General features: G+C 40.6%; 1 protein-coding gene across 1 annotated transcript in view; it reads right to left on the reverse strand.

The window, feature by feature from the left end:
• Positions 1-27,929, reverse strand: part of LOC145413260 (uncharacterized) — an 82,916-nt gene that overhangs the window by 3,307 nt on the left and 51,680 nt on the right. The window contains exons 8-12 of the mRNA XM_080282989.1: positions 23,318-23,448; positions 9,262-9,421; positions 1,826-2,318; positions 1,439-1,581; positions 22-173 (exon numbers count right to left, since the gene is read on the reverse strand). Coding sequence (XP_080139115.1) covers positions 22-173; positions 1,439-1,581; positions 1,826-2,318; positions 9,262-9,421; positions 23,318-23,448 — 1,079 coding nt within the window. The remainder of the gene's footprint in view (positions 1-21; positions 174-1,438; positions 1,582-1,825; positions 2,319-9,261; positions 9,422-23,317; positions 23,449-27,929) is intronic.

The following is a 27,929-nucleotide window of genomic DNA, read 5'->3' on the forward strand; positions in this document are numbered from 1 at the left end:
GTGGGTGAAACAACATATGACCTTGTTCTGCTGTGGAGTGGTGGTATGGCGGTGTGGGCGAGATTGTCGAGCTACCACCAGTGCCACCAGAAGCAACAGCAGCAGCACAGCACCAGCACCAACAGCAGCACCCACCATGGTTGGCATCCCTGCCTCACCATCATTTTCCGACTCTGAAAGGCAGAAATACTGAATTAATCCCTCAAATCCAGGGCATGTTATTGATCCTCAAGAGATGACTGGAAGATCTACATTCATTTAATGCCATGAAGGGGAATAGGCTAGTCATCTACTCAAGAATGTATTGAACTACAGTAGCCTAGCTTTGGCTTCCATACCTCAAAAGGGATAAAATGGAACTGGCTGTTATTGTAACCTAGGTGATGTCCTTCTTAGTTTATTCTTGCTGCAACTAGGCTAACTTATAAAACCAAAGAAAGGCCTCTCATATTGATGTTTATTAAGGATACAAGTACAGCACCAAACTCTTATCTCTTTTTTGTCCAACTCTCTAATATACAAGTTAACCGTTACTCCTAGTCCTTCATGTAGGCTATGCAACAAGTCATCTCAGGAACTGTCTTCTTCTGTCTGTATTTGCTACTACCTATGACCTCCAGTTTTTAAAATATAGTGTGTTCAAGCATCTTGAAATGAACAGATCTTGAAATTGGCTCTCTGTTATCCTGTTTTATTTTTTTCTTGGAGAGAACAATCTTGTGGCTTATAGCCTTTGGTTCCCTTTTCCTTACTTAAAAAAAAATGACTACTAGGTATGCAAGCATTTGCCAATATGATCAATAAAAATTTAGGATCTCTTCACAATATGTGATCAAAGGATTTTGGGGACCTGAATGGTAAGTTAATGCCTCTTTGGCCCCTTTTAATTAGTCATGGTGTTGAGCAGTTCTCCTTTTACAATGTTCTTCTCTTTCCTTGCTTTCTGGATCCAATTCCACCCTCCAGTGGATGAGGAAAAAGAAGCAGGATGATGATGATTATGAAAATTATTTTTACCTAACAACTTCCCTGGAGCTCCCACATCTAAAGATTTGTCTCTTTACTTTCGGAGAGGTTTCCCTTAATATGAATAAAACTGTTTCATGACAGCAATTAAAAATAAAAAGACAACAATTATATTTAAGGAATTTATGTATGGATTGACTCTTCATGTTCCTTCTTTTTCCTTTCTGCTTGAGGTGAACAGGCTATGGGCTGTTTCATTAAGACCGTGAATTAGAAGGTGTGGACAAGCCTCCAATTTTTGTGGATAATTTCTTAATCATGTAACCATGATGGAACATGTATTTCTTTATCATTTTTTACTACATTCTGCAATGTGGGATGCAGGCTTAGCACATATAACAATAACAACTTTTCACATTAATGACTATAAAAAATAAGGGATCTGTTATTCTATATTTCATCTAGCACTCACCACTGGCTATGTGATGCCTAGCACTGGCTCGGGGCACTTGCATGATGAAGGGGTCACTGCGTCCACGAGCATTGAGGGCAGCTACACTCACCCTTGCACCCTCACCACCAGCCATTCCCTCCAACACCCACTCGGGAAACTCACTGCAAAACTCATGATTTGTAACTGATTTTTCAATACTGCAATGGGTGAGAGAAAATGGTGAATGGTATTCAGGCTTTTAGATAGTGCATAGTAACATGCTATGGCACCATTTCACAACTAACAATATAGAATCCCTTTACAGGGAAGAAAGGCACCACCACAACTGATATGAGAAATAACAGGTGCTGTGTTTGAATATAAAAACTGATGCAACTATGTTGTGGTGAAAATATGTGTGCTCACCTGGTCATGTTAGCAACCACCTGGCCATCCTGCAAAGCTAGCAGCAAGAATTTCTGAGGCAGACCACCATCAAATCCTTCCAGGCAAGTGATGGTGAGGGCAAGGATAGGAGTATTATCAGGAGCAGGAGTAGGATCAGAAGAGACAGTGTGGGCAGCAGAGCAGTTTAAAGGTGGGTCAGGAGGCCCAGCTGGCACCAGGGTGACCACACAGGGCTTCACCTGCCGTCCCACCACAGTAGTGGCATGACACACTAGGTCCCCATAATCCCCAGGACTAACAGGAGTCACTACCACACTGGAGGTCAAGCCTTCACTCCTAACTTGCTCCCCTGGCACTGCCATTACTGTGCCATCAATCAGTATCCGCTGCCACGTCCATGTCACACTTTGAGCTGGCTGAGCCTCCACCCGGCACCACACCACTACAGGAGATCCACGCTCTGCCAGCTGTGTCCGCTCATTCACACCACCAGCACATGTGGGGGCATCTGCTGTGGAGAGTCTGCTTCACATTCAGGAATTATATTACTTCTATCATACCCACCATCAGTACATCTTAGAATAATCTGGTCAGTACATATCACAATCACTCTTACACTCTCATCACAGGTACAGCTCAAAGTTTGCAAGTTGTTGTTGTTGCTCTTGTGCCACCCAAGTCTGTCTGATCAAGCAGACCCAACAACTACAGGCAAACAACTGCCCCTGCAGGGCCATTCCATGCAATAAACTGATGTTCCCATGCAAATGACAGTGCCTTGACAAAGTGAGGTTTAGGGATTAATGTGGAGGTTTGGTTCCTGGGCGGATGCTGCATCTGTGTCTTTTCACCCAGTTAACTAGGGCACCATAGTAAGATCCACACCACCCCATTAATTATTTGGTTGTATGGTTACCAGCCAGCACTGTAAATGGTTTCCTGAGTTACAGGCTTGTCTCTCAGTGTAGAACTACCTGAAGCAGAAAGAATATAAATAAATAGTGACAGGAAGAATGAGAGAAATATGGGGAGGAGGACAGATATGGAACAAGAATGTCAGACTGGAGAAAGAAATAGGCAGCACAGGGCACTACATCAAATAATGTCAGACTGGAGAAAGAAATAGGCAGCACAGGGCACTACATCAAATAAGTGGATGATAGGCATTCCCACCAACCACCAAAGTTTACAAGTAAATGCTAGATGTGCATTATTGTCCTTAGTGACCATATCCTTATTGGCATTTTTTTTCCACTAAAAGGCACTGTTACCATACAGTTCCATCTGGACAGACAGAAAGCTCCAATACTCTTAAGCAAGGTGTCTCATGAGGAGATTCAACAAACAGGGTTCATGCAAGTTTTCACACCCCCATGATATACAGGTAACATGCAATAAAAAGCCCATTTTTCTGAGTACAGAATATTACAGAATAAAAGAAATTACAAATGAATAACAAAATAGTGCTCACAAGGTCCGAAGCACTAACTGGCTGACTTGGTGCATCATCACTAGCCAAGAAGCGATGTCAGTTCTAGCTATGAAATGGCTTTATTGCCTTTGGTGCATAGATAAAATGTGATTTGATAGAAACAGATACTTTTGTTTCCTTTTAAGCAAACAGACTCCGAAAATATTTTCAAAATTTTATCACCAGTCATATCTAAAAATGTTGCAAGTACATTGTACCCAATTATTTGCTGTTTGCCTAGGGGAAAGTACTGAAAGCTAGACTCAAATGGGAAAAACACTGACAAAAACAGTCAGCAACCCTGCTTCCCACGATTCATGGAGTGAAAGGGATCTATAAAGTGAATAAGTTCAAGAAATATCGACAAAGTGCCACATGAAACAGGCTATATCCATTCACTCACTATTCAGACCTAATAGCTTTTCAACTCTATCTCACATTAAAAAAAAAAAAAAACATGATTCAAAATGTCTGTGGGATAGAGATCACTCCATTGACTGCCAAGTTGAAAAACGGGTGCAACCTTTGTCATGTGCAACTACAAACATCTATCTATCTATCTATCTATTGCCAGACACCTCAATCCCGTTTGGGGTGGCCACAAACAAATCGCCTCCAAGTCGCCCTGTCCCCCGCCATTTCACTGCCATGCTCCCAACTCACACCCCCCTCTCTCATATACCTCTCCACCCCATCCCTCCATCTCATCCTCGGGCTCCCCCTCCCTCTTCCCCCCTCCACCTCACTCACATACACTCTCTTCATCAGTCTTTCACCCTCCATCCTCTCCACATGGCCAAACCACCTCAGTGTGTTCCTCATAACGCTTCCTATCACATCCACATCAACACCACAACGCTCCTTTATATCCTCATTCGTCAGCCTGTCTCTCCATGTGACTCCATAGGCTCCTCTTAAATAACTCATTTCCACTGCTCTCACTCTTGACTTGTGTCCTTCCAACAACATCCAAGCTTCACTTCCGTACGTTAGAGTTGGTATCACAATACTGTCATGTAGTAACTTTTTCACTTCCATGCTCACTTCCCTGTTTCTTATCACTGCTTTCAAAGAACCAGCAACCTTTCTTCCCTGCTGTACCCTTTCAAGCACTTCACCCTCCTGAGACGGAAATAGCTGGATATAGCATATGAATGTTAGAAAAGTGAGATCTGGAAGTTAAGGAAGCAAAATAATATTTAAATGGATGTATGAATAGCATATGAATGTTAGAAAGGTGAGATATGGAAGTTAAGGAAGCAAAATAATATTTAAATGGATGTACGAAGTACATCCATTTAAATATTATTTTGCTTCCTTAACTTGCATATCTCACTTTTCAACATTCATATGCTATATCCAGCTATTTCCTTCTTGTCTTCTATTACTATACCCTCAAACTCATTCATATATACAGTACTATTATTGTCACCCTAACTATATCCATTTTCTCAGACTGATCACTATATAGCATCTACGTACAGTACATTCTTTTATCTTTTGATCAACGAACTTCATTACTCCATAGCATCCATAAATCTCTTTACCCTGTCCAGGAGTCCAACTGTTTACTGTATATGTCCTCAGTGATACACAGCAGCCTCAACTGTGATAAATTTCCCCATTACAGTATATACCTCTGATCCTCTTTGTGTGTGTGTGTGTGTGTGTGTGTGTGTGTGTGTGTGTGTGTATTTACCTATTTGTATTTACCTATTTGTAGTATACAGAAATTGAGCAATGCTCGTGTTGTCCTGTCTCCATATCCACATTTATCAAGTCCACCTTTACACACATGAATGTTTTTCTCATGCACCACCTCTTTGTCTAAGTCGTTCCAAATATTTACTTATTTACCTAATATACCTAATTGTGATATACACGGAATGTACTATGCTCGTGGGTTTCCGTCGCTGTTTCTCAATAAGTCGAATTTAACTTTAAACTCGTTTAAGTTTTTAGACTGGACGATCTCTTTGTCCAGGCTATTCCATAAGTCTATACTTCTGTAAGGAAAGCTATGTTTCTTGATATCCTTCAAGCAGCTTGACTTTTTCAATTTCATTCCGTGTCCTCTTGTTGCTCTCTTATCCCATACAAACAGATCTTCTTTGTCAATTTTATCTACTCCCACCATGGTCCTGAACACCGCAATCATGTCTCCCCTCTTTCTCCTTTCCTCTAACGAAGGCAAATCCAGTCTTTCCAGCCTCTCTCTGTATGACAGGTCTGTCAGACTGGGGACCATCTTGGTTGCTGTTCTTTGTATTCTCTCAATCTTGTTTATATCTTTCTTTTTGTGTGGGGACCACACTACCGCTGCATATTCTAACCTGGGGCGGATCATGGCCACTATCAATTTTTTCATCATTTCCTCGTCCATATAATGAAATGCTACTCTTATGTTAGTCAAGAGCTTATAAGTCTCTCCAACTATCTTGTTAATGTGCTTTTCTGGTGACAAACTATCTTGGACCAGCACTCCCAAATCTTTCTCTTCTCTCCTTTTTGTGATTAATTCATTACCCAAAAAATAATTCAGTGATGGTCTCCTGGTACTTTTACCCATTTCCAATATTTTACATTTCTTTACATTAAATTTCATTTCCCACGTCCGGCTCCAATTGTGTATCCTATCCAAATCCTCCTGCAGTATTTTACAATCCTCCTCAACCTCTATCTTCCTCAAGATCTTTACATCATCAGCAAACAGACTTGCATAACTGTTCACTCCATCTACCATATCATTTACGTAAATCAGGAACATTACTGGCGCCAACACTGAGCCTTGAGGGACTCCACTTGTTACTTCCCTCCATCCAGACATCTTTTCCTTTATTACTGTCCTCATTTGTCTGTCTCTCAAAAAGTCTCTCATCCATTCCAGAAGTTTCCCCTTTAGTCCTCCTATATATTCTAGTTTCCACATTAGTCTCTTATGAGGTACCTTGTCAAAGGCCTTCTCTAAGTCTAAGTACACACAATCCACCCAACCATCTCTCTCCTGTACCACATCAATCGCTCTTGAGTAAAAGCTCAACAAGTTTGAAACACATGACCTTCCACTTCTGAATCCAAACTGACATTCAGCCAAAATATTCATCTCTTCCAGATATTTTATCCATCTGTCTTTCAGGATTCTCTCACACAATTTTGCGACCATGCTGGTGTGTGTGTGTGTGTGTGTGTGTGTGTGTGTGTGTGTGTGTGTAATGAGACTAGTGAAATCCCCTTCTCCCCATACTTCAAATCTGTTGAACAGTGACAGCATGATTCACGGCCTTGACCCACAGAGCATTCTGCCAATCTCCTCTCCACACCTGCCTTATGGGTGGTGTATTTAATGCTTAAATGCACTGCACAGACTTATTCTGCGTGCTCCGTGCTTCACAGTAAATAGGGTAAGTACTGTGTGTTGTCCCAGGAAAATAACTGTGCGGGCAGTTGCAGGATCATCTCAAAAAGCTTATTAGTGTACCCTTAACCGAGAAAAAGGAAATAATGCACCTAGACAGCCATGAAAACTTTGTTGAAATGGCCCTTGCTTTCAGCCTGAATGAATTTACAGTGTGCTCAGAGTAAAAATATCATGATAATATGGAGTTTGCATTGTATCTTGGCTCACAAGGAAGCACAGTGAAAAGTGCTGTGAAGAATAAGTGTTCTTTTGAAAGCAAAAAAAATTCATATTTTGTACAGTAAACTCCAGAATAAAATAAGAATGACATGGAGGGCTTTTGACAGAAAAATATAACATAATGAATGGTTTCCTGTAAGTCAAGAAACCATTTACAATACTGGGTGGTAACCATATAACCAAACCATATGTGCTCCCTATGTGTCAACAAGTGGGTTGGTGGAGAGTTAGTGCCCCTCCCCGCAAAATAAATAACTCAGAGTCAAATGGCCACCCCTTATGGGATTATGGCATCTGGCAATAGATAGATAGATAGAAAAATATTAAAACAAGTACAGTATATTCTAGTTTGTTGTGTCGCCTTTCATTACCAACCCACTGGCCACAATCCAGAAACTCTATATTTCATTTGGGCCGATGTCAGTAAAGTATGTTAATTTTTAAGAAATCTACAGCAGCTACCAGATTAAAAACTTTCTTGATTTATGTACTGGCTGAGGATTAAGAACTTCACATTTAATTCCAGATAATACTACATGATTATCATTCAGCGTTTAAAAATCTGCCCCAGCAAAAAGGTTTAATGAGAATTATGGAACAATACAAGACAGACAAACAATACATACAATAGAAAACATTATAGCAAAAGAATATGAGGACTGAGGATTCAGAGACATTTTGTGGAAAGATAATGAGATACAGGACAGAATGGGATACATTGATATTCATGGAAGAATTCTGAGGAAAGATCATGTGAAATGAAATGGAATGAGAGACTCAGCCAAGAAAAAAAAAAAAAAAAGAAAAAAAAAAGGATGAATGGACTAAGAGAAGATGACACACAATAGGATGTTATTGTTGCTGTTGTTATTGTTGTTGTTGCTGTTTTGGTCCTGGGTGCATTTGGACATGAACTCAGAAGACTGCAGCATGAAGTTGCCTTTCTCTGGTATTCTACCATCCCCTTTTTGGGGGACAAGGAGGGAGCTGAGGGATGCCTATATACTATAATTGGGCAGTGGAGCCATCTGATGCCACCACACTAAGATGTTCCTCACCAGCATACAAATAGAATGAAAGGGCTGAGACAACAAGACAGAAAAGTGTTAAAAGACTGAAAGAATGAAACAGAACAGGATGAAAGGGCTGACAAACAAGACTGAAAAAAGTTAGAAGGCTGAAAGAATGAGACACAGCTCAGGATGAAAGGGGTGAACAACAAGAGAGAACCAAATTAGTTGGCAGAGAGAACAAAAGAGAAAAGAATGAAAGGGCTGAGAAAACAAGACAGAATGGAAAGAGATGACTGACAAAACAAGACAGAAAGGAATAAGAAGACTATGAGAATGAGGGACACTGAATGGAATGAACAAAGGACAGAATGACAAGGTTCAGAGAACAATGCATATGAGACAGAATTAGAGGGCTGAAATTACTAGCCAACAGAATGATAGGGCTGAGTGAACAAGACAGAATTCAGGGCTGAGAGAAAAGGACACATGGGATGACATAAGAGGGCTGAGAGAACAAGAAAAATGAGATGGCTAAGAGAACAAGAAAAATGAAATGGCTGAGAAAGTGAAAGGGGTGAGAAAACAACAGAAAGAACGAAAGGAGAGGGCTGACATAATTAGAGGTATGGTAATTACTGCGCTCCAGTTGGATTGAGCCAGTGAAGGTTTATATAGAAGGGGTGGTTAGGGTTGATTGCTCATGTAATGCCACTCAGAGATGAGTGAGGCTGGTCACTCTCATCTTAAATGTCGAGACCAACTGCCTAGCCCCGGGCTCCTATGCTCCCCTTGGGGCAATGTAGGATTGGGTGATGGATGGATGGATGGAAAGAAATGAGAGGTAGGAGGCCTGAAAGTAGAATACCATGATGAAAGGCCTGAGAAATGAGAAGACTAGGAAAGTAAGACATGGCATAGAATGAAAGGGATGAGATAATGGGAGAATCAAGAAAAAGAGAGGATTCAGATAATGAAAAGGCTGAGAGAATGGGAGGGCACAAAGAAATACATACCATCCCATATAACTGAGTGAGTGTTGAGAGTATAAGAATTGAAAACAAAACATGCAAAAACTGAGGAAGTGAGAGGACAGAACACCAGAGGGCTGAGAGAATGGGATGTCTGAGAATAAAACATCCAGCAGAATGACAGAACAGAGGATGAAAGTGAGACTCTCACAAATAGAGCAAGAAAGGGGCCCCCCCAAAAAAACTGAAAGGACCATGAGGAAAAGGGGGCTGAGAGCAAGAAAAAGAACAGAACTAAGCATGCTGAGAGAATGAGAGCTAATAATGAGATCCCCTTAAACTGGTACTCTTGACTAAGATCTCACAGCGGACAAAGAGGTGGACAGGGTTGCTGGTGTTGGTGCCCTCGGTGTTGGTGGCAGCGCATGTGTATGAGCCAGTGTGGTGCCGCTGGACGCCCCTCAATGCCAGGCTTTGTCCTGCTACCACCACACCTTCACGTGCATTGTGCTTCACCTTGGCACCCTGGGGGATAGTTGGAGAAATACAGTCAGGTCTCATTCTATGCCATAGATGTGTTCCTGAATATCACAACTTAGCCTAGGCAACTGGCTCTACTGTGGGAAAAATTGGCAAATTAGCTTTAAGGGTATGAACTGATATTTAACACACAAATTTTCTGTGACTTTGCTGGACTTATCAGAAAAAAAAGGAAAAAAAAGTGGCACCTTCAAATGAATGGAATGAAACTGGGACTGTTAGTTTCTTCCCTTTTTAAGAGGGAACAATCTTGTGGGCTTCTAGTCTTCTGTACCCTTTTTCTTGAAAAAATATATATATATATATATATATATATATATATATATGTATATACACAGTATATATATATATATATATACAGTATATATATATATATATATATATATATATATATATATATATATGTATATACACAGTATATATCCATCCATCCATCCAACCATCCATCATCCAATCCTACATTGCCCCATGAGGAGCGAAGGAGCCCGGGGCTAGGCAAGTTGGTCCTGACACTTTATCCACTAAACCTCCAGGTGCCATAATTTGGTTATATGGTTACCACCCAGCACAGTAAATTATTTCCTGGTGTACTGTACAGGAAACCATTCAGTTAGTCACTCAGTGTTGAGTCACCCACAGGCAGAAGGTATATACTATATATATATATATATATATATATATATATATATACAGTAGGCTCGCACAGTGCGCGAGAGATTGGGCAGTCCACGACCTCGCGCACTGGGAATTCATGCACTGAGAATACATAATCTTATGGGAAAAATTACATATGGGCAGTACCCCCTAATACCTGGACATTTTTTGGCCCTTAGAGACATAAAAAAGGTCAAATTTTTCAGACATTGTACTACAGATATAGCTGCAATAACAAAAATATGGGCACTCACCTTAACAACAGTAGACAACAGGCCTGATGGATTTAAACAACAAGAGTTCTGAGGCGCAGCAACGCACTTACAGTGCCCCCGCCACCACCCCGGCCGCACCACGTTTGTTTAACGGTTGCCAATGTTGTATTATTCCAGGCTTTGACGAAGAAATTTATGGCCTGTTGAATGTTACATTTCTTCCAGAATGCAGCAACAGTCATTATGGTGGGGGTTGCCAGGTGAAGCAGGTGAGTCAGGTGGGGCTGTGATGGTGGAGAGGGAGGCGGCTGGTGAGTCAGGTGGGGCAGTGGTGGACGGCGGTGGGTGAGTCAGGGGAGGTGGTGAGGGGAGGATCCTCCCTCTCCTCCTTGCTACTGCTCACATTTTCGGCAATTTCCTTCATCTCTTCTTGCTTGTTTGTTTTATTCCTCATCTTGTTATGGACGTATTGGCAGTATAACAACTTGGTATTCATGAAATAAACATCATTATTATAGAAACTGGGTATCTATTCTAACTTACTGTTATTGCCGAAAATGTTATTATTGAAGTTGTTATTGGCGATATCTTATTGTAGACTCCTCTTGAGCACCTTCCCCATGAGCCTCTAGGTCACTATTGGCGCGTTGTGTGGGGAGGGGGGTCACGTACTGATGGAAAATGGCGTTTTTAAGCCACTTCTTGCCTCTACCTCGTGTTTTGTGGGGTAAACTCGCGCATCCAAGGTTTTTCGTTATGATTTTTGGTCACTCGCGCACTGGGCGAGCCTACTGTATATATATATACAGTATATATATATATATAGATATAGATATAGATATATATATATAGATATAGATATAAATATCTATATATCTATCTATCTATCTATCTATCTATATATATATATATACATATCTATCTATATATATATCTATATCTATCTATCTATCTATCTATCTATCTATATATATATATATATATATAGTATAGATAGAGAGATAGATAGATAGATAGACAAATATAGATATGGATACAAATATAGATATACTGTAGATATATAGATATAGATATAGATAAATAGATAGACATAATGATAATTCATTGCAATTACCAGACATTAAACTTTTTAGGATATATTTTAGCTGCCATCTTGGAGGAAAGTTAGGGGAAATAACAAAGATCTCGTACGGCTTAGATTATCCATTAATAAATGGTGGTAGGAAACAGAAACAGGTGAACATTGCATCTAAATACAGCACTCTTCTGTTCAAGAGTCCTGCAGTCTAGTGGCAAAATGTACCAGTTGGGGTGATGTAACTGTTTTGCAGGCAAGGGTTCCAATCCCCCTTAGGTGACTGGAGACTTCAAGAATGTAAAAGCTGCCAGAGGAATAGCAACAAACAGAGATTGAAGCAAATCAGAGAAAAGAGGAAAGCTGATGAGATGAAAAGCCTTTGGTTCCTTCCTGTTTAAGTGCTGAATATAATGAACCACCCACATATGAGAGTGTACTCCAAACAGGGGTAAATAAAGTCCTTGTATGACATCAGCAAGTGAGTAAGGTTAAGAAAGGTAGAGTGTGAATTCACTACAGCTAACTTCTGAAACGCTGACTTTGTAAGTAAAATAATTATCTTTTCAAGATTGATCATGAGAAACAGAGACACCTAAAGTTCTGAGATGCTGGAGAGTTTAGCTGTGTACAGGCATTTGGAAAAGGGTAGAGTTGAAAATGGAGGAACTGAGTTTGTGTGCCTTCACACACTCGCACTCATGCACTAACACACTCACACACATACACACACACAAGGCAAGAGCATGGAGTGATGATGAATACCAGGAAATGTTGTCAGACATGGCTAGCAATTTACAGAAAATGATTGAGAAAAGTAACAATATAATTTTAATGGGTGACTTCAATTGTAAAGAGGTGAACTGGGAGGAATGGGACTCAGGAGGCAGCGAAGATTCATGGGGCACTACATTATTAAATATAACAATGAACAATGTGATGACGCAGTGGGTCAAAGAAGAGACACGGTTCCGAGGTGAGGACACACCAACAAGACTAGACTTACTGTTTACCAAAGAACCTGATGTAATAGAATCCTTGGAGTATCTGTGTCCTATTGGAAAAAGTGATCATGTGGTCATTGAGTTCTAGATGATAACAGGGAACGTGGAGCCAAGAGACGAGCTTTATAGGCAGGGAAGATACAACTTTGGGAAAGCAAACTTTACAGGATTGAGAAAATTTCTCGAAAATGAAGATTGGAGGAAATTCAGAGAAACAAGAGAGATACAGAGGAAGTGGGATATTTTTCTAGCCTTCTATAATTCAGGAGTGGAAAAATTTGTGCCAAGAGTAAGGGAGAAAGAAAACAGAAAAAAAGAGTGGCTTAATAGAAAGTGTATGATAGCAAAGAAAGAGAGAGACACGGCATGGAACAATTGAAGAAAGAGAGGTAACAACAGAACAAAGGAAGAATATAAAAGAACTAGAAATGATTACACAAGAATACGTAGAGAGGAAGAAAGGAATTTTGAAAAAGATATAATAGACAATTGTAAGGATGAACCCAAATTGTTCTATAGATTTGTCAATGGCAAACTGAAACAAAAGGAAGGAATCACCAAACTGAAGGTAGAAGGAGAGGTCTATAAAGATGCAGCAGTGCAAGCAGAAATAATAAACAAACGTTTCTAGTCAATTTTCACTAATGAAAGTGAGTTTGTGGAAGGGGAGGGAGTGACTAGAAATGTAGTGATAAACGATATAAAAGTGGAAGTACAGGAAGTGCATAAATTATTGGAAACTCAAGATGTGAGAAAAGCCCCAGGACCAGATGGAATCTCTAACTGAGTACTGAAGGAATGCAGAAAACAATTGGCAGATAAGATTCACAGTTTAATTGTGTGTTCTCTGGAAGAGGGGAAAGTGCCTCAAGGATCTTTTTGGAAGAGGACAAATGTGGTACCAATTTATAAGGGAGGAAACAGGGAAGAACCCCGGAATTATAGACCAGTGTACCTAACCAGCATGGTCGGAAAATTGTGTGAGAGAATTCTGAAAGATAGATGGATAAAATATCTGGAAGAGATGAATATTTTGGCTGAAAGTCAGTTTGGATTCAGAAGTGGAAGGTCATGTGTTTCCAACTTGTTGAGTTTTTACTCAAGAGCGATTGACGTGCTATGGGAGAGAGATGGTTGGGTGGATTGTGTGTATTTATATATGGAGAAGGCCTTTGACAAGGTACCTCATGGGAGACTAATGTGGAAACTAGAGCATATAGGAGGACTGAAGGGGAACCTCCTGGAATGGATGAAAGACTTTTTGAGTAACAGACAAATGAGGAGAGTAATGAAGGATAGGATATCTGGATAGAGGGAAGTAACAAGTGGAGTCCCACAGGGCTCGGTGTTGGCACCAGTAATGTTCCTGATTTATGTAAATGATATGGTAGATGGACTGAACAGTTATGCAAGTCTGTTTGCTGATGATGCAAAGATCTTGAGGAAGGTAGAGGTTGAGGGGGATTGTAAAATGCTGCAGGAGGATCAGGATAGGATACATGATTGGAGCTGGATGTGGGAAATGAAATTTAATGTAAAGAAATGTAAAATATTGGAAATGGGTAAAAGTACCAAGAGGCCATCATTGAATTATCTGAGGGGTAATGAACCAATTACAAAAGCGAGAGAAGAGAAAGATTTGGGAGTGCTGGTCCAGGACAGTTTGTCACCTGAAAAACATTAACAAGGCAGTTAGAGAGACATATAAACTCCTGACTAATATAAGAGTCGCTTTTCATTATATGGATGAGATGATGAAAAAATTGATAGTGGCCACGATTCACCCCAGGTTAGAATATGCAGCAGTAGTGTGGTCCCCACACAAAAAGAAAGATATAAACAAGATTGAAAGAATACAAAGAACAGCAACCAAGATGGTCCCCAGTCTGGCAGATCTGTCGTATAGAGAGAGGTTGGAAAAGCTGGATTTGCCTTCCCTAGAAGAAAGGAGAAGGAGAGGAGACATGATTGCAGTGTTCAGGACCATGGTGGGAGTAGATAAAACTGACAAAGAAGATCTATTTTTATGGGATAAGAGAGTAACAAGAGGACACGGAATGAAACTGAAGAAACCAAGCTGCTTGAAGGATATCAAGAAATATAGTTTTCCTTAAAGATGTATAGACCTGTGGAATAGCCTGGACAAAGAGATCATCCAGTCTAAAAACTTAAATGAGTTTAAAGCTAAATTTGACTTATTGAGAAACAGAGACGGGACCACACGAGCATAGCTCATTTCCTGCATATCACAATTAGGTACCCCCTGGGGGTAGGGGGGTTTAAAAGAATACTCCCCCAGTATCCCTGCTTGTCGTAAAAGGCGACTAAAAGGGTTGGCGGAGGGTTAGTGCCCCTCCCCGGAAAACAACTAACTAAAAAAACAAACAAGAAGCCTCGGACAAGGACTGACCAAACGATGACGACCCAGGACCGGACAAAGGACTTGGTAATGAGTACATGGAATGTAAGAGGAGCGAATGATGAGGTGAAAGAGAGAGAGATTGTCCAGGTGCTTGAGGGTGCGAAAGTGGATGTATGTGGAATAACTGAAACAAAATGGAGAGGAGAAAGTGTGAGAGAATGGGAGTATGGATGGGGTATATGTGCAGGAGTAGGTGAGAATGAGAGGGCAAAGGAAGGAGTATGTATAGTTGTGAGTAAAAGATGGAAGAAGAGCATAAGACATTATGGATCAGTTGGGTCAAGGATTGTGTGGGTAAGGTTGAAAGTTGGAATACAAATGTGGGCGATTGTGTGTGTGTATGCGCCAACGCAAGATCGTGCTCGAAGAGTGAGAGAAGAGTTCTGGACAAATGTGGAAGTGTGCATGGAAAAGTTTGGAAGGAATGAGAGAGTGTTTTTGATTGGTGATATGAATGGTAAAGTTGGGAATGTGAAGGTGGATGGAATAGTTGGTGAGTGGGGTGTGCCTGCTGAGATAGATGAGAATGGGAGTGCGTTAGTGGACATTTGTGCTGGGAGGGGGTTGGTGATAGCCAATACCCTCTTCAGGCATAAAATGATCCACAGGTATACATGGCGAGTGATGAGAAGGGTGGGTGGTGAACTGAATGAAAGGAAGGCAATGATTGATTATGTGTGTGTGGATGAAAGGATGCGAAGATGTGTAAAGGATGCAAGAGTGTATAGAGGTTGGGGGAGTGGACTTTCTGACCACTACTTGGTGGTGGCCAGAATTAGAATGCAAGTAAGATGGAGGAATAGAAGAAGGGAAAGACGAGAGGAAGGAGTAGTTGCAAGGAGAGTGGAAAGGTTACAAGAGGATGAGAAAAAGGCAGAGTATAAGAGAGAAGTGGAGGAACGATTGGGCAAATTTGAATTGGAGCAGATGGGAGACGTGGAAGGTGTGTGTAAGATATTTACAGAAGAAATATGTGCAGCATGTGATGTGGTGTGTGGAAGGAAGAGAAGACGGAGGGGGGTGCATGGAACAGCGTGGTGGACTGAAGAAGTGAAACAGACTGTGGCACAAAAGAAGAAAGCATATAATGAATGGATGAGAAACAGGGGCATGGAAAAAGTTGAGAGGCGGAAGAGAGAGTTATATGTAGAAAGAAAGAGAGAGGTGAAAAGATTAGTAAGAGAGAGTAAGAAGAGAGTGGACGAGGAATTTGGAAGGAATTTGAGTGTAAAGTGGAGGGACTGTAAGAAAATGTTCTGGAGAGAAGTGAAAAGAGTAAGACAGGGTGGAAGTGAAGTTAGCAGGGGAGTGAAAGATAAAAATGGTAGATTACTAGTGGAGAAGGGAGAAAAAGTGAACAGATGGAGAGAACACTTTAAGGAATTGTTGAACGTAGAGGATGGAAGTAATGCGAGTATAAGTGGCTGGGGAATGGCTGGGAGAAGGAGGGAGGTGAGAAGACAGGAAGAAATCAGTAGGATAGAAGTTGTGAAAGCAATGAAGAAAGTTAAATCGGGGAAATCCCCAAAAATTAATGGAGTGTGTGGTGAAATGCTGAAGCATGGGGGAGAGATAGTAGTAGAATGGATGTGGAAGATGTGCAGATTGGCCTGGGAGGAAGGTAGAGTCCCGGAGGATTGGAAGTCAGGTATAATTATTCCCTTGTACAAAGGAAAAGGGGAAAAAGAAGTGTGTGGTAATCATAGGGGCATTTGTCTTCTTAGTATAATAGGAAAAGTGTATGATAGGATACTTATAGACAGAGTTAGAGAAAGAACAGAGAAATTAGTTGGAGAAGAACAGGGAGGCTTTAGGAAGGGAAGAGGTTGTGTAGATCAGATATTCATTCTTAGATCTTTAGTGGAAAAGTTTCTGGAGAAGGGAAAGAAGCTGTATGCGGCTTTCATGGATTTGGAGAAAGCATATGACAGGGTGGATAGACAAGGATTGTGGAAAGTGTTAAGAATATATGGAGTAGATGGGAAGTTGTTGAATGCTGTGAAGAGTATGTACGATGGTGCGAAGGCTGCAGTGCGCGTGGATGGTGAACTAAGTGAATTTTTCTCTTTGAAAGTTGGTTTGAAACAGGGATGTGTCATGTCTCCATGGTTGTTCAATCTGTACATGGATGGGGTAATAAAAGAGGTACAAGGTAGGGTAGTGGATGTTGGAGTGGCCCTGGTGAGAGAGGATAGTGTTTGGAAACTCCCTGTACTGTTGTTTGCAGATGATACTGTGTTGTTAAATGAAGACGAAGGGGAGCTGCAAGGCTTGGTGGATGAGTTTGAGAGAGTGTGTAAGAAAAGGAATCTAAAGGTGAATGTAGGGAAGAGTAAAGTGATGGTCTTTGAGAGAGGTGAAGTTAGTGAATGTACAGCGAGGTTGGATGGTGAGGAATTGGAAAATGTGAGTACGTTTAAGTACTTGGGTAGTGTGATAAGTAAGGATGGAGGTTTGGAGGGTGAAGTGCTTGAAAGGGTACAACAGGGAAGAAAGGTTGCTGGTTCTTTGAAAGCAGTGATAAGGAACAGGGAAGTGAGCATGGAAGTGAAAAAGTTACTACATGACAGTATTGTGATACCAACTCTAACGTACGGAAGTGAAGCTTGGACATTGTTGGAAGGACACAAGTCAAGAGTGAGAGCAGTGGAAATGAGTTATTTAAGAGAAGCCTGTGGAGTCACATGGAGAGACAGGCTGACGAATGAGGATATAAAGGAGCGTTGTGGTGTGGATGTGGATGTGATAGGAAGCGTTATGAGGAACACACTGAGGTGGTTTGGCCATGTGGAGAGGATGGAGGGTGAAAGACTGACGAAGAGAGTGTATATGAGTGAGGTGGAGGGGGGAAGAGGAAGGGGGAGGCCGAGGATGAGATGGAGGGATGGGGTGGAGAGGTATATGAGAGAGGGGGGTGTGAGTTGGGAGCAGGGCAGTGAAATGGCGGGGGACAGGGCGACTTGGAGGCGATTTGTTTGTGGCCACCCCAAACGGGATTGAGGCGTCTGGCAATAGATAGATAGATAGACAATTAGGTAAATACAATTAGGTAAACACACACACACACACACACACACACACACACACACACATACACACACACACACACACACACACACACACACACACACATGTATGGATAAAAAGTTGCCTAACACAAGAGGAACTGGAATTACTGAAAGAGAAAAGGGAGGAAGCAAAAACAAAAAATGAGGGAAGATCAGAAGAGGAGAAGAAGAAATTTTTTTACAAAGTACAGTAATAGGATTGCAGGTACGAAAGTGGTACACAAACAGGATGGAAGAAAAAGGAGGAAGGTAGTAGAACCATGTCATGACAAGTATATAAACAAGATGATAAAGTTGATGTACAGTACTCAAATGTGGATGGAATGGTATCTAAATTACTAGAGATGAATGATTATGTCAGAGAAAATGAACCACAAATAATATGCCTAACTGAAACAAAATTAATACCAAGGATATCAAATGACATACTAAACTTAGAGGAATACAATATATGGAGAAGAGACAGATATTTAAAAAAAGGTGGAGGAATTATAATATTAACTAAGAAAAATCTAAAAGTTAAGGAAATAAAACTAGATATACCATCACAAGTAGAACTGATTGCAGTAGAGATCGACATATCTGAAGGTAAAGTAATTGTAGCCAATTTGTACATGCCACCCAGATCAAACACATGGGAAAGAGACGAATATGAGGACTTGGCAGAGAATACAATTCAGAGTGTAAGATCATTGCTACATAAAATGGAAGAGAAATCGGAAAGAATTATACTAACTGGGGACTTCAATACAAATATAAATTGAAATACTCTAGATATAAATAGCCATGAAAGCTGTTGGGACCAAAAGCTCCTGGATCTTGTACAAGAGTTTTTCTTAACGCAACATGTGAGGGAAACCACCAGAAAAAGAGGACTTGATGTACCTTCAGTGCTAGATCTAATATTTACAAGGCAAGAAAATGATATTGACAGTTTAATATATCACCCTCCACTCGGCAAAAGCGATCATGCAGTACTAAATTATAACCTCAGGATAGCATATGACATAGTAAACAGCAATGATAGTTACAAAAAGAGCATAAACTATAAAAAGGGAAATTATCAAGACCTAAAGAAGTATTTCTTAGAAGTTGATTGGGAAAATGAGCTTAGAGGACAAGATTTAAATGCTGTATATGAAAAATTTTGTGAATTTTATAAAATAGGAGTCCAGAAGTACATCCCACAGCACAAAGAAGCAGATAAGAAAATACAGAAATGGTTCAATACAGAATGTAAAAAATCAAAAGAAAGAAGAGATTTGTTGTGGAATAGATACAGAAGACACAATAGTGAAAGGGCGTATAATAATTACAAACAGGCAAGAAACAACTATACAAGAATAAGGAGGGAAGCCCAAAAACAGTTTGAGGAGGATATAATAAATAAAAGTAGTGATCAACCAAAGCTGTTTTACAGCTATATCAGAAGCAAAACTAAAGTAAAAGATATAATACAATCCATTATGGACGAGGGAATCACTTATACACAAGAGAAAGATATTTGTGAAGCACTAAATAAGAATTTCCAATTAGTTTTTACAGAAGAAAAAAATTTTTGAGAGGGACTATGTGGAACACGCATGTCCACACATACTACCAGATATACAAATAGCAGAAAAAGTAATACAGGAGGAGTTAAGTAGATTAGACAGAGGGAAAGAAAGTGGTCCTGATGAAATTTCATGTTGGGTATTATGAGAATGTGCAAAGGAGTTAAGTAAACCATTATTTTTAATTTTCAAGAAATCCTTGAGTCAAGGTAAACTACCTGATATTTGGAAAAAAGCAAATATTGTCCCCTTATTCAAGAAAGGAAATAGACAAAATCCACTCAACTACCAACCAGTATCACTGACCAGTGTTGTAAGCAAAGTATTAGAAAAACTTATAAGAAATGCTTGGGTAAACCATCTAGAAGAACACAGTATGATAACAGAAAGACAGTTTGGTTTCAGAAAAGGAAAATCGTGTGTTACTAATCTGTTGAGCTACTATGACAGAGTAACAAGCACAATACAGGAAAGGGAAGGATGGGTGGACAGTATCTATTTAGATTTCAAGAAAGCTTTTGACACAGTACCACACCAGAGACTTTTATGGAAACTGCACCATCAAGGAGGAATTCGAGGCAAACTGTTTTGTTGGATGCAAGACTTTCTCATAAAAAGAGAAATGAGGACAGTACTAAGAGGAAACTACTCATCATGGAAAGAAGTGACTAGTGGAGTACCACAGGGTTCAGTGCTGGCACCAATCATGTTTTTAGTGTATATAAATGATATAAACAGTAACACTGGAAATGAGAGCTATCTGAATATGTTTGCAGATGATGCAAAAATACAAAGGAGAATTACTAACACAGACTCTTGTAAAGAGCTACAAGAAGAATTAAATAAACTTCATGAATGGAGTAGTACATGGCAAATGGAATTCAATGTGGACAAGTGTCATGTAATCTATCTATCTATCTATCTATCTATAGCCCGACGCCCTAATCCCGCAAAGGGTGGCCGCAGACAAAACGCCTCCAAGTCACTTTGTCACCCACCATTTGACTCCCCTCCCCCCAGCTCACCCCCCCCTCCCTCATATACCTCTCAACTCCATCCCTCCACCTCATCCTCAGTCTACCCCTCCCTCTCCCTCCCTCCACCTCACCTACATACACCCTCTTAGTCAGTCTTTCATTCTCCATCCTCTCCACATGTCCAAACCACCTCAGTGTATTTCTCCTAATCTTTTCAACCACATCCACATCTACCCCACAACGTTCCTTCACTTCTTCATTCGTCAACCTGTCCCTCCACGTCACTCCACATGCTCCTCTCAAGTAACTCATTTCCACTGCTCTCACTCTTGACTTGTTCCCCTCTTGCAAGGTCCACGCCTCGCTTCCATACATCAGGGTAGGGATCACAATACCATCATGCAGTGACTTCTTAACTTCCATACTCACCTCCCTATTTCTCATCACTGCTTTCAGTGTGCCAACAACCTTCTTTCCCTGCTGTACCCTTTCACGTACTTCATCCCCCAAAGTTCCATCCTTACTCATCACACTACCCAAGTACTTGAATGCACTCACATTCTCCATATCCTCACCATCCAACCTCACTGCACACTCTGTGACTTCATTCCTCTCGAACACCATAACTTTACTTTTGTTTACATTAACTTTCAGCTTCCTCCTCCTACACACTGTCCCAAATTCATTCACCAAACCTTGCAACTCCCATTCATCTTCACTCAACAATACTGTATCATCAGCAAACAGCAACACCGGAAGCTTCCAAATCTCACCCTCATTCATTAGGGCCACCCCCACATCTACTGCCCTACCTTGTACCTCCTTTACAACCCCATCCATATATATATATTAAACAGCCATGGAGACATTACACACCCCTGTTTCAGTCCCACATTGAGATCAAAGAACTCACTCAGCTCACCATCCACTCGCACAGTAGCCCTAGCTCCCTCGTACATACTCTTCACAGCAAAGTTTGGTAAAAGTGGAAAAAGACCTGATTGGGATTATAAGTTAGGAAATAAAACCCTATACACATCAGAAAGAGAGAAAGACCTAGGTGTGATTATCAATAACAGACTATCTCCGGCTGACCACATCAGCGAGAAGGTACGGAACATGTATACACTGCTTGCAAATATGAGAATAGCATTCACATACATAAATGAAGACATGCTAAGAAGGATAATAACATCATTCATTAGACCAACCCTGGAATATGCATCAGTAGTCTGGAGTCCTCATCTCAAAAAGCATATAGACAAGATTGAAAAAGTTCAAAGGGCCGCTACAAGATGGATACCAAGCTTAAGGGACCTAAGCTACGAAGAAAGGCTAAATAAACTGAATCTACCAACACTACAGGAGAGAATGTGACATGATAATGCTATATAAATGCGTATCAGGAAAGGAGAAAATAGACATAAATGATTACTTAACATATGGAGAAGCATCAGTAAGAGGACACTGCAAAAAACTGCATAAGAAGAGAGGTGATAAAGACGTAAGGAAATTCAGTTTCCCAAACAGAGCAATTGATCAATGGAATGCACTACCGAATGAAATAGTGTGTGCCAAAACAATTCACAAATTTAAGGATATGTACGATAAATATGGTTTAAGACACGGGACAGTACGAGCTTGACTCATTCCTGTAAAGATACAATTAGGTAAGAACACACACACACACACACGCACACACACACGCACACACACACACCATGCTTTAGGGAACTGACCTATGAGGAGAGATTGGAAAAATTGAAGTTATCAGCACTGCGCGAAAGAAGGGAAAGAGGTGACTTGATCATGATGTTTAGAAATGTAGGAGAACTGGAAAGGGTGGATAGAGAGGAACTTTTTGCATTGGATGATGGAAGAACAAGAGGTCATGACTTCAAGTTGAGGAAAAGTAGGTGTCTTATCGATCTTAAAAGGTTCAGTTTCCCGAATAGAAGCATAGGTATTAAGAATGACTTAGACGAAGAGATGGTGCAGGCAAAAAACATTCATGTGTTTAAAACTAGACTAGATAAATGTAGATCTGGAGACAGGTCAAATCAAGCTTAGCTCAATTCCTGTATACTACAAATAGGTAAATACAAACACATATTTATTTTGCCCCAGTTACAAATGAGAGATATGAGAAGTCAGAGGATCTTTTTGCATTGGATGATGGAAGAACAAGAGGTCATGACTTCAAGTTGAGGAAAAGTAGGTGTCTTATTGATCTTAAAGGGTTCAGTTTCCCAAATAGAGGCATAGGTAATTGGAATGACTTAGACGGAAAGACTAAATGAACGGATCTTGAATTTGGCTCTCTTTTGTATTTTTTTTTTTTTTTTTTAAGGAACTGTTTTGCTGACTCCTGGCCTTTGGTTCCTTCTTCCTCACACACACACACACACACACACACACACACACAAAAGTGTACCGAAGATGAATTTTGTGATTACTGCAGTGACTGTTTGTGATGGACAGTGTCAGATGTGAGTTGAAAAATGAAGGGTGGTGGTGTCAGTTTACAAGTGGACAAGGAATGATTGATGAATGGGAGAGTTGGAGACAGGAAAGAATCCTGTGAAACATCACTACTGATAGTTATGGAAGAACAGTAAGCATCTGAAACACCAGCAAGGAAATAATTAAAAAGTAACTTGTGATGAAGGCACAAAAATGGATAGGTAATATTGACAGATCAATTGGAAATAAATTAGGCTTGTGCCATACCCTGTTGTAGATCTTTGAGATGTCAGGCACAACAGCAAAAGTTTCACTGAATTTTCCAAAGGAGGAGGACCACATAACAGAGGAGTGTAGGGAGACCACATCCGTAATTGAATTCATACTGGTAGTCAAAAAGGATATGAGAAGAAAGATGCATGTTTGAAAATGGTGGGCCAAGCAACTTACATTATGGTACCAGTGTATTCTGATGGCAGGTGGGTTGGCAGTGATGGTGCACTCAAAGAACACGTCATCACCCTCCTTGATGCGGGATGGGTCTAGTGGTCGCCCAAGAGCAAGCCGCACCACTGGGGTATCTGTAGACAGGGAAGAAGGATCAGTTAGCCCCATCAATGGAATGATACATTTTTTTTCTTTTTTTATCTCCAAGCAACCAACCAGAATACCTGATAATCCTGACCATAATGCCCATCTCTTGGATTTATTCTTGACAAATAATCCAGATCAATACAGGATAGAGGTACTGTCACCACTTGGATCCTCTGACCACAATCTCATCAAAGCCTCATTAGTTAACCCTCCTACACCTCCCCATTCCGAACCTGTCAGGGTGACCCGATGGCACTTTGACAGGGCAGACTGGGATGGATTTAGAAATTATCTTGCTGATGTTCCATGGCAGTCTTTCTTCTCTAGTGATCCCAATTCTACCCAGTCCCACATTTGTGACTTAATACTAGCTGGTATGGATTTATTCATACCAAGTCAACAATTCACTAAAAGATCAAACTCTCCAAAATGGTTTGATGGCAATTGTGCCAGAGCAACAGCCCAAAAGTCATTAGCATATAACTCTTACTTAAAAATAAAAAACACCTGAATCACTCTCCCAATTTAAAATTGCTAGAAATCATGCAAAAGCTGTATTAAATCTATCTAAATCAAACTTTCTTCAAAAGCAAGCATCAAAACTACTTAACAACCCTAATGACAACAGAATATTCTGGTCAACTCTTAATTCTTTCAATAATAACTTTAACAAGTCATCTTCCATTCCCCCACTAAAATCTTCAGATGGCATTATTACAAATGACCCACGTGGGAAAGCAGATATCTTTGCTAGTACCTTTGCAAGAAACTCTACCATAGATGATACCAGCCAGAATGTCTCAGCACTGGAACTTGATTCTCCCGAAATTGCCCCACTTAAAATACAGACAAGATTTGTAAAATCCATCCTAGACAATTTACCTACCAAGAAAGCTCCAGGTCCAGGTGGAATTCCGCCAATTGTTTTGAAAAAGTGTTCCCCTGAACTTGCCTCTGTCCTAGCTAAATTATTCAGACTATGCATATGTACTTCTTTATTCCCAAATTCATGGAAAGAAGCCAATATCCACCCAGTTCCGAAGAAAGGAAGTTCGTCTGCCCCTCCAATTACAGACCAATAGCTATCACATCTTCTCTTGGTAAGGTATTTGAAACTTTAATTAATAAGCATATTGTTAAACATCTTGAATCCAACAACTTAATTAATGATAGACAATACGGTTTTCGCCCCGAAAGATCCACCATTGACATACTCAATCTCGTAACTCATACCATTCATCAATCAATTGATCTTTTTGGAGAAACTCATGCAGTAGCTCTTGATATCTCTAAAGCTTTCGACAGAGTATGGCACCGTTCCCTGCTGTCCAAACTCCCTTGCTATGGACTAACGTCTTTTGTTCCTTTGATTTCTTCTTATCTTAGTGACAGGAAAATAAGAGTAAAAGTACAGTAGATGATGTATAGTGTATTCGAATTTCCACTCAATTAACGCCGGCGTGCCGCAGGGATCAGTTCTGGCGCCAACCCTATTTCTGGTTCATATTAATGATCTCTTATCTGTCACTCACAATCCCATTCCCTCATATGCAGATGACTCAACACTACATAGTTCATTCACACTCAGACATCCATTTACAAAGTCAAATATCTCTACCTCTCAACTCAATACAGCCATCTCCATAAATCAAGATCTATCTACAATCAGTGAATGGGGACAAAACAACCTTGTCTCTTTTAATGCTAGTAAAACTAAATATATACAGTTTACTAATAGACAGATATTGCCAGATTCGTACATTACCTTCAGTGCTACTAATATTCCCATCTCCAAAAGTATTGAAATTCTTGGTGTCTCACTTAACAGTGCCCTCAGCTGGACCTCTCATGTCAGATCACTTGCTAAAACCGCCTCAAAGAAACCTGGATTATTGTACAGAGTCCGTAACTTCTTCACCGATGAGCAGTTAGCTATAATTTATAAGAGTCATGTGCGCTCTCAGCTTGAATATTGCTCACCCTTGTGGAATGGTTGTGGAGAGGTTGCATTAAGACAACTAGACAAAATTCAGAACAAAGTTGTTAGAATCATTAACAACCCTGCCATTACATATAAACTACCTCCCCTGCAAGTAAGAAGGAATGTTGCCTCCCTTGCATTATTTTACAGATATTTTTTTGGCAAATGCTCAGACGAAGTTGCATCCATGGTGCCACCTCTCCATGCCTTCCCTCATGCTACACGGGCATCTGGTAGTGCTCATGACTGGAATGTCACTCAACCATACTGCAGAACTTCTGCCTATCAGAATTCTTTCATTCTCCGAACTGCATCTCTCTGGAACTCGCTTCCCCAGAGTTGTTTTCCTCCAAATTTCAACCTACAACTGTTCAAGTCTAACTGTTACAGATATTTTATGAACAGAGGACACCAGTAATCTGGTGTATGGATTATTTTTTTCTCCATTTGTTTTTCCTTCCTCCGTTCTGTTATTTAAAAAAAAAAAAAAAAAAAAGCAGTTTTCTTCAGATTAGGAGATATTTTTCTAACTGGTGGGGTTAGATTTAACTTTCATTAACCCTTTGCTGCTAAGGTACTCTTTTTCACTGTATTAAATAACTTGACGGAACTGTAGCATGAAAGTACATAAAAAATACATCCTTAGCTTGGAGGGGTTAATCCATATAATCCAGTTATGTGCTTGATAGCTTATTTTTGCAACAACTAAATAATTTCATTCAACATAGGGAAGACCTCTCATACTGGGGGCTATATCCAACTTTTTTTGGTTGCTCCAGAGTATGCTGAACACCTGAGGTATCTGTAGCTGGGATATGTGTGGATAGGGAAGTTAGAGCAATGAACCAAATTGGTGTGAGATGGACAGGTGAAATATTTCAGGCAAGTTGCCACAAGATGATGTCATTCAAATTAGGCAAAGGTGCTGAAGCATGGGGGAGAGATGGTAGTGGGGTGGATGTGGAGGATGTGCAGATTGGCCTGGGAGGAGGAAAGAGTCCCGGAGGATTGGAAGTCAGGTATAATTGTTCCCTTGTATAAAGGAAAACGGGAAAAAGAAGTGTGTGGTAATCATAAGGGCATTTGTCTTCTTAGTGTAATAGGAAAAGTATATGGTAGGATGCTTACTGACAGAGTTAGGGAAATGGCAGAGGAATTGGTTGGAGAAAAACAGGGAGGATTTAGGAAGAGAAGAGGTTGTGTAATCAGATATTCATTCTTAGATCTTTGGTGGAAAAACTTCTAGTGAAGGGAAGCAAGTTGTATGCAGCCTTCATGTACTTGGAGAAAGCATATGACAGGATGAATAGACAAGGATTGTGGAAAGTATTAAAAATATATGGAGTAGATGGGAAGTTGCTGAATGCTGTGAAGAGTATGTATGAGGGTACTGAGGCTGCAGTGCATGTGGATAGTGAACTGAGTGAATTTTTCTACTTCAGGGTTGGATTGACATAGGGATGTGTCATGTCTCCATGGTTGTTCAGTCTGTATATGGATGGGGTTGTAAAAGAGATGCAAGGTGGGGCAGTGGATGTTTGAGTGGCCCTAATGTGAGAAAGCAGTGTTTGGAAACTCCCTGTACTGTTGTTTGTGGGTGATGCTATGTTGTTGGATGAAGATGAGGGGGAGATGTGGGGCTTGGTGGATAAGTCTGGGAGAGTGTGTGAGAAATGAAATCTAGGGGTAAATGTAGGGAGGAATGGAGTTGTGGTCTTTGAAAGAAGTGAAGTCAGTGAATGTGCAGTGAGGCTGGATGAGGAGGAAGTGGAAAGTGTGGGTGCATTTGAGTGCCTGGGTGGTGTGATGAGTAAGGATGGAAGTTTGTAGGGTGAAGTGCTTGAGGAGGTGCAGCAGGGAAGAGGGGTCACTGGTTCCTTGAAAGCAGTGATGAGAAACAGGGAAGTGAGCATGGATGTGAAAAAGTTACTACATGACATTGTAGTGATACCAACTCTAACTTATGGAAGTGAAGCTTGGACCTTGTTGGAGGGACGGAAGTCAAGATTGAGAGCAGTGGAAATGAGTTATTTGAGGGGAGCATGTGGAGTCACATGGAGAGACAGACTGACAAATGAGGATGTGAAGGAGCATTGTGGTGTGGATGTGGATGTGATAGGAAGTGCTAGGAGAAACACACTGAGGTGGTTTGGCCATGTGGAGAGGATGGAGAGTGAGAGACTGATGAGGAGAGTGTATGTAAGTGAGGGAGGGTGAGGCCAAGGATGAGATGGAGGGATGGAGTGGAGAGGTATATGAGTGAGGGGTGGGGGGTGAGATGGGAGCAAGGCAGTGTAATGGCGGGGGCCAGGGCGACATGGAGATTATTTGTTTATGGCCACCCCTTACAGGATTAAGGCATCTGGCAATAGAGAGGTAGATAGATCTATACATGAAGGAGTTAATTTAGGTTATATCCAACCTCATGTTCAAAACATCTCCCCCAGACTGAATAAAACTCTGTTTCTGCTAAGAAAAAAGTGACAA

Source organism: Coenobita brevimanus, chromosome 95 (genome assembly GCF_032717465.1).
Source record: "Coenobita brevimanus isolate Jiangsu-jjx chromosome 95, ASM3271746v2, whole genome shotgun sequence".
Classification (NCBI taxonomy): domain Eukaryota; kingdom Metazoa; phylum Arthropoda; class Malacostraca; order Decapoda; family Coenobitidae; genus Coenobita; species Coenobita brevimanus.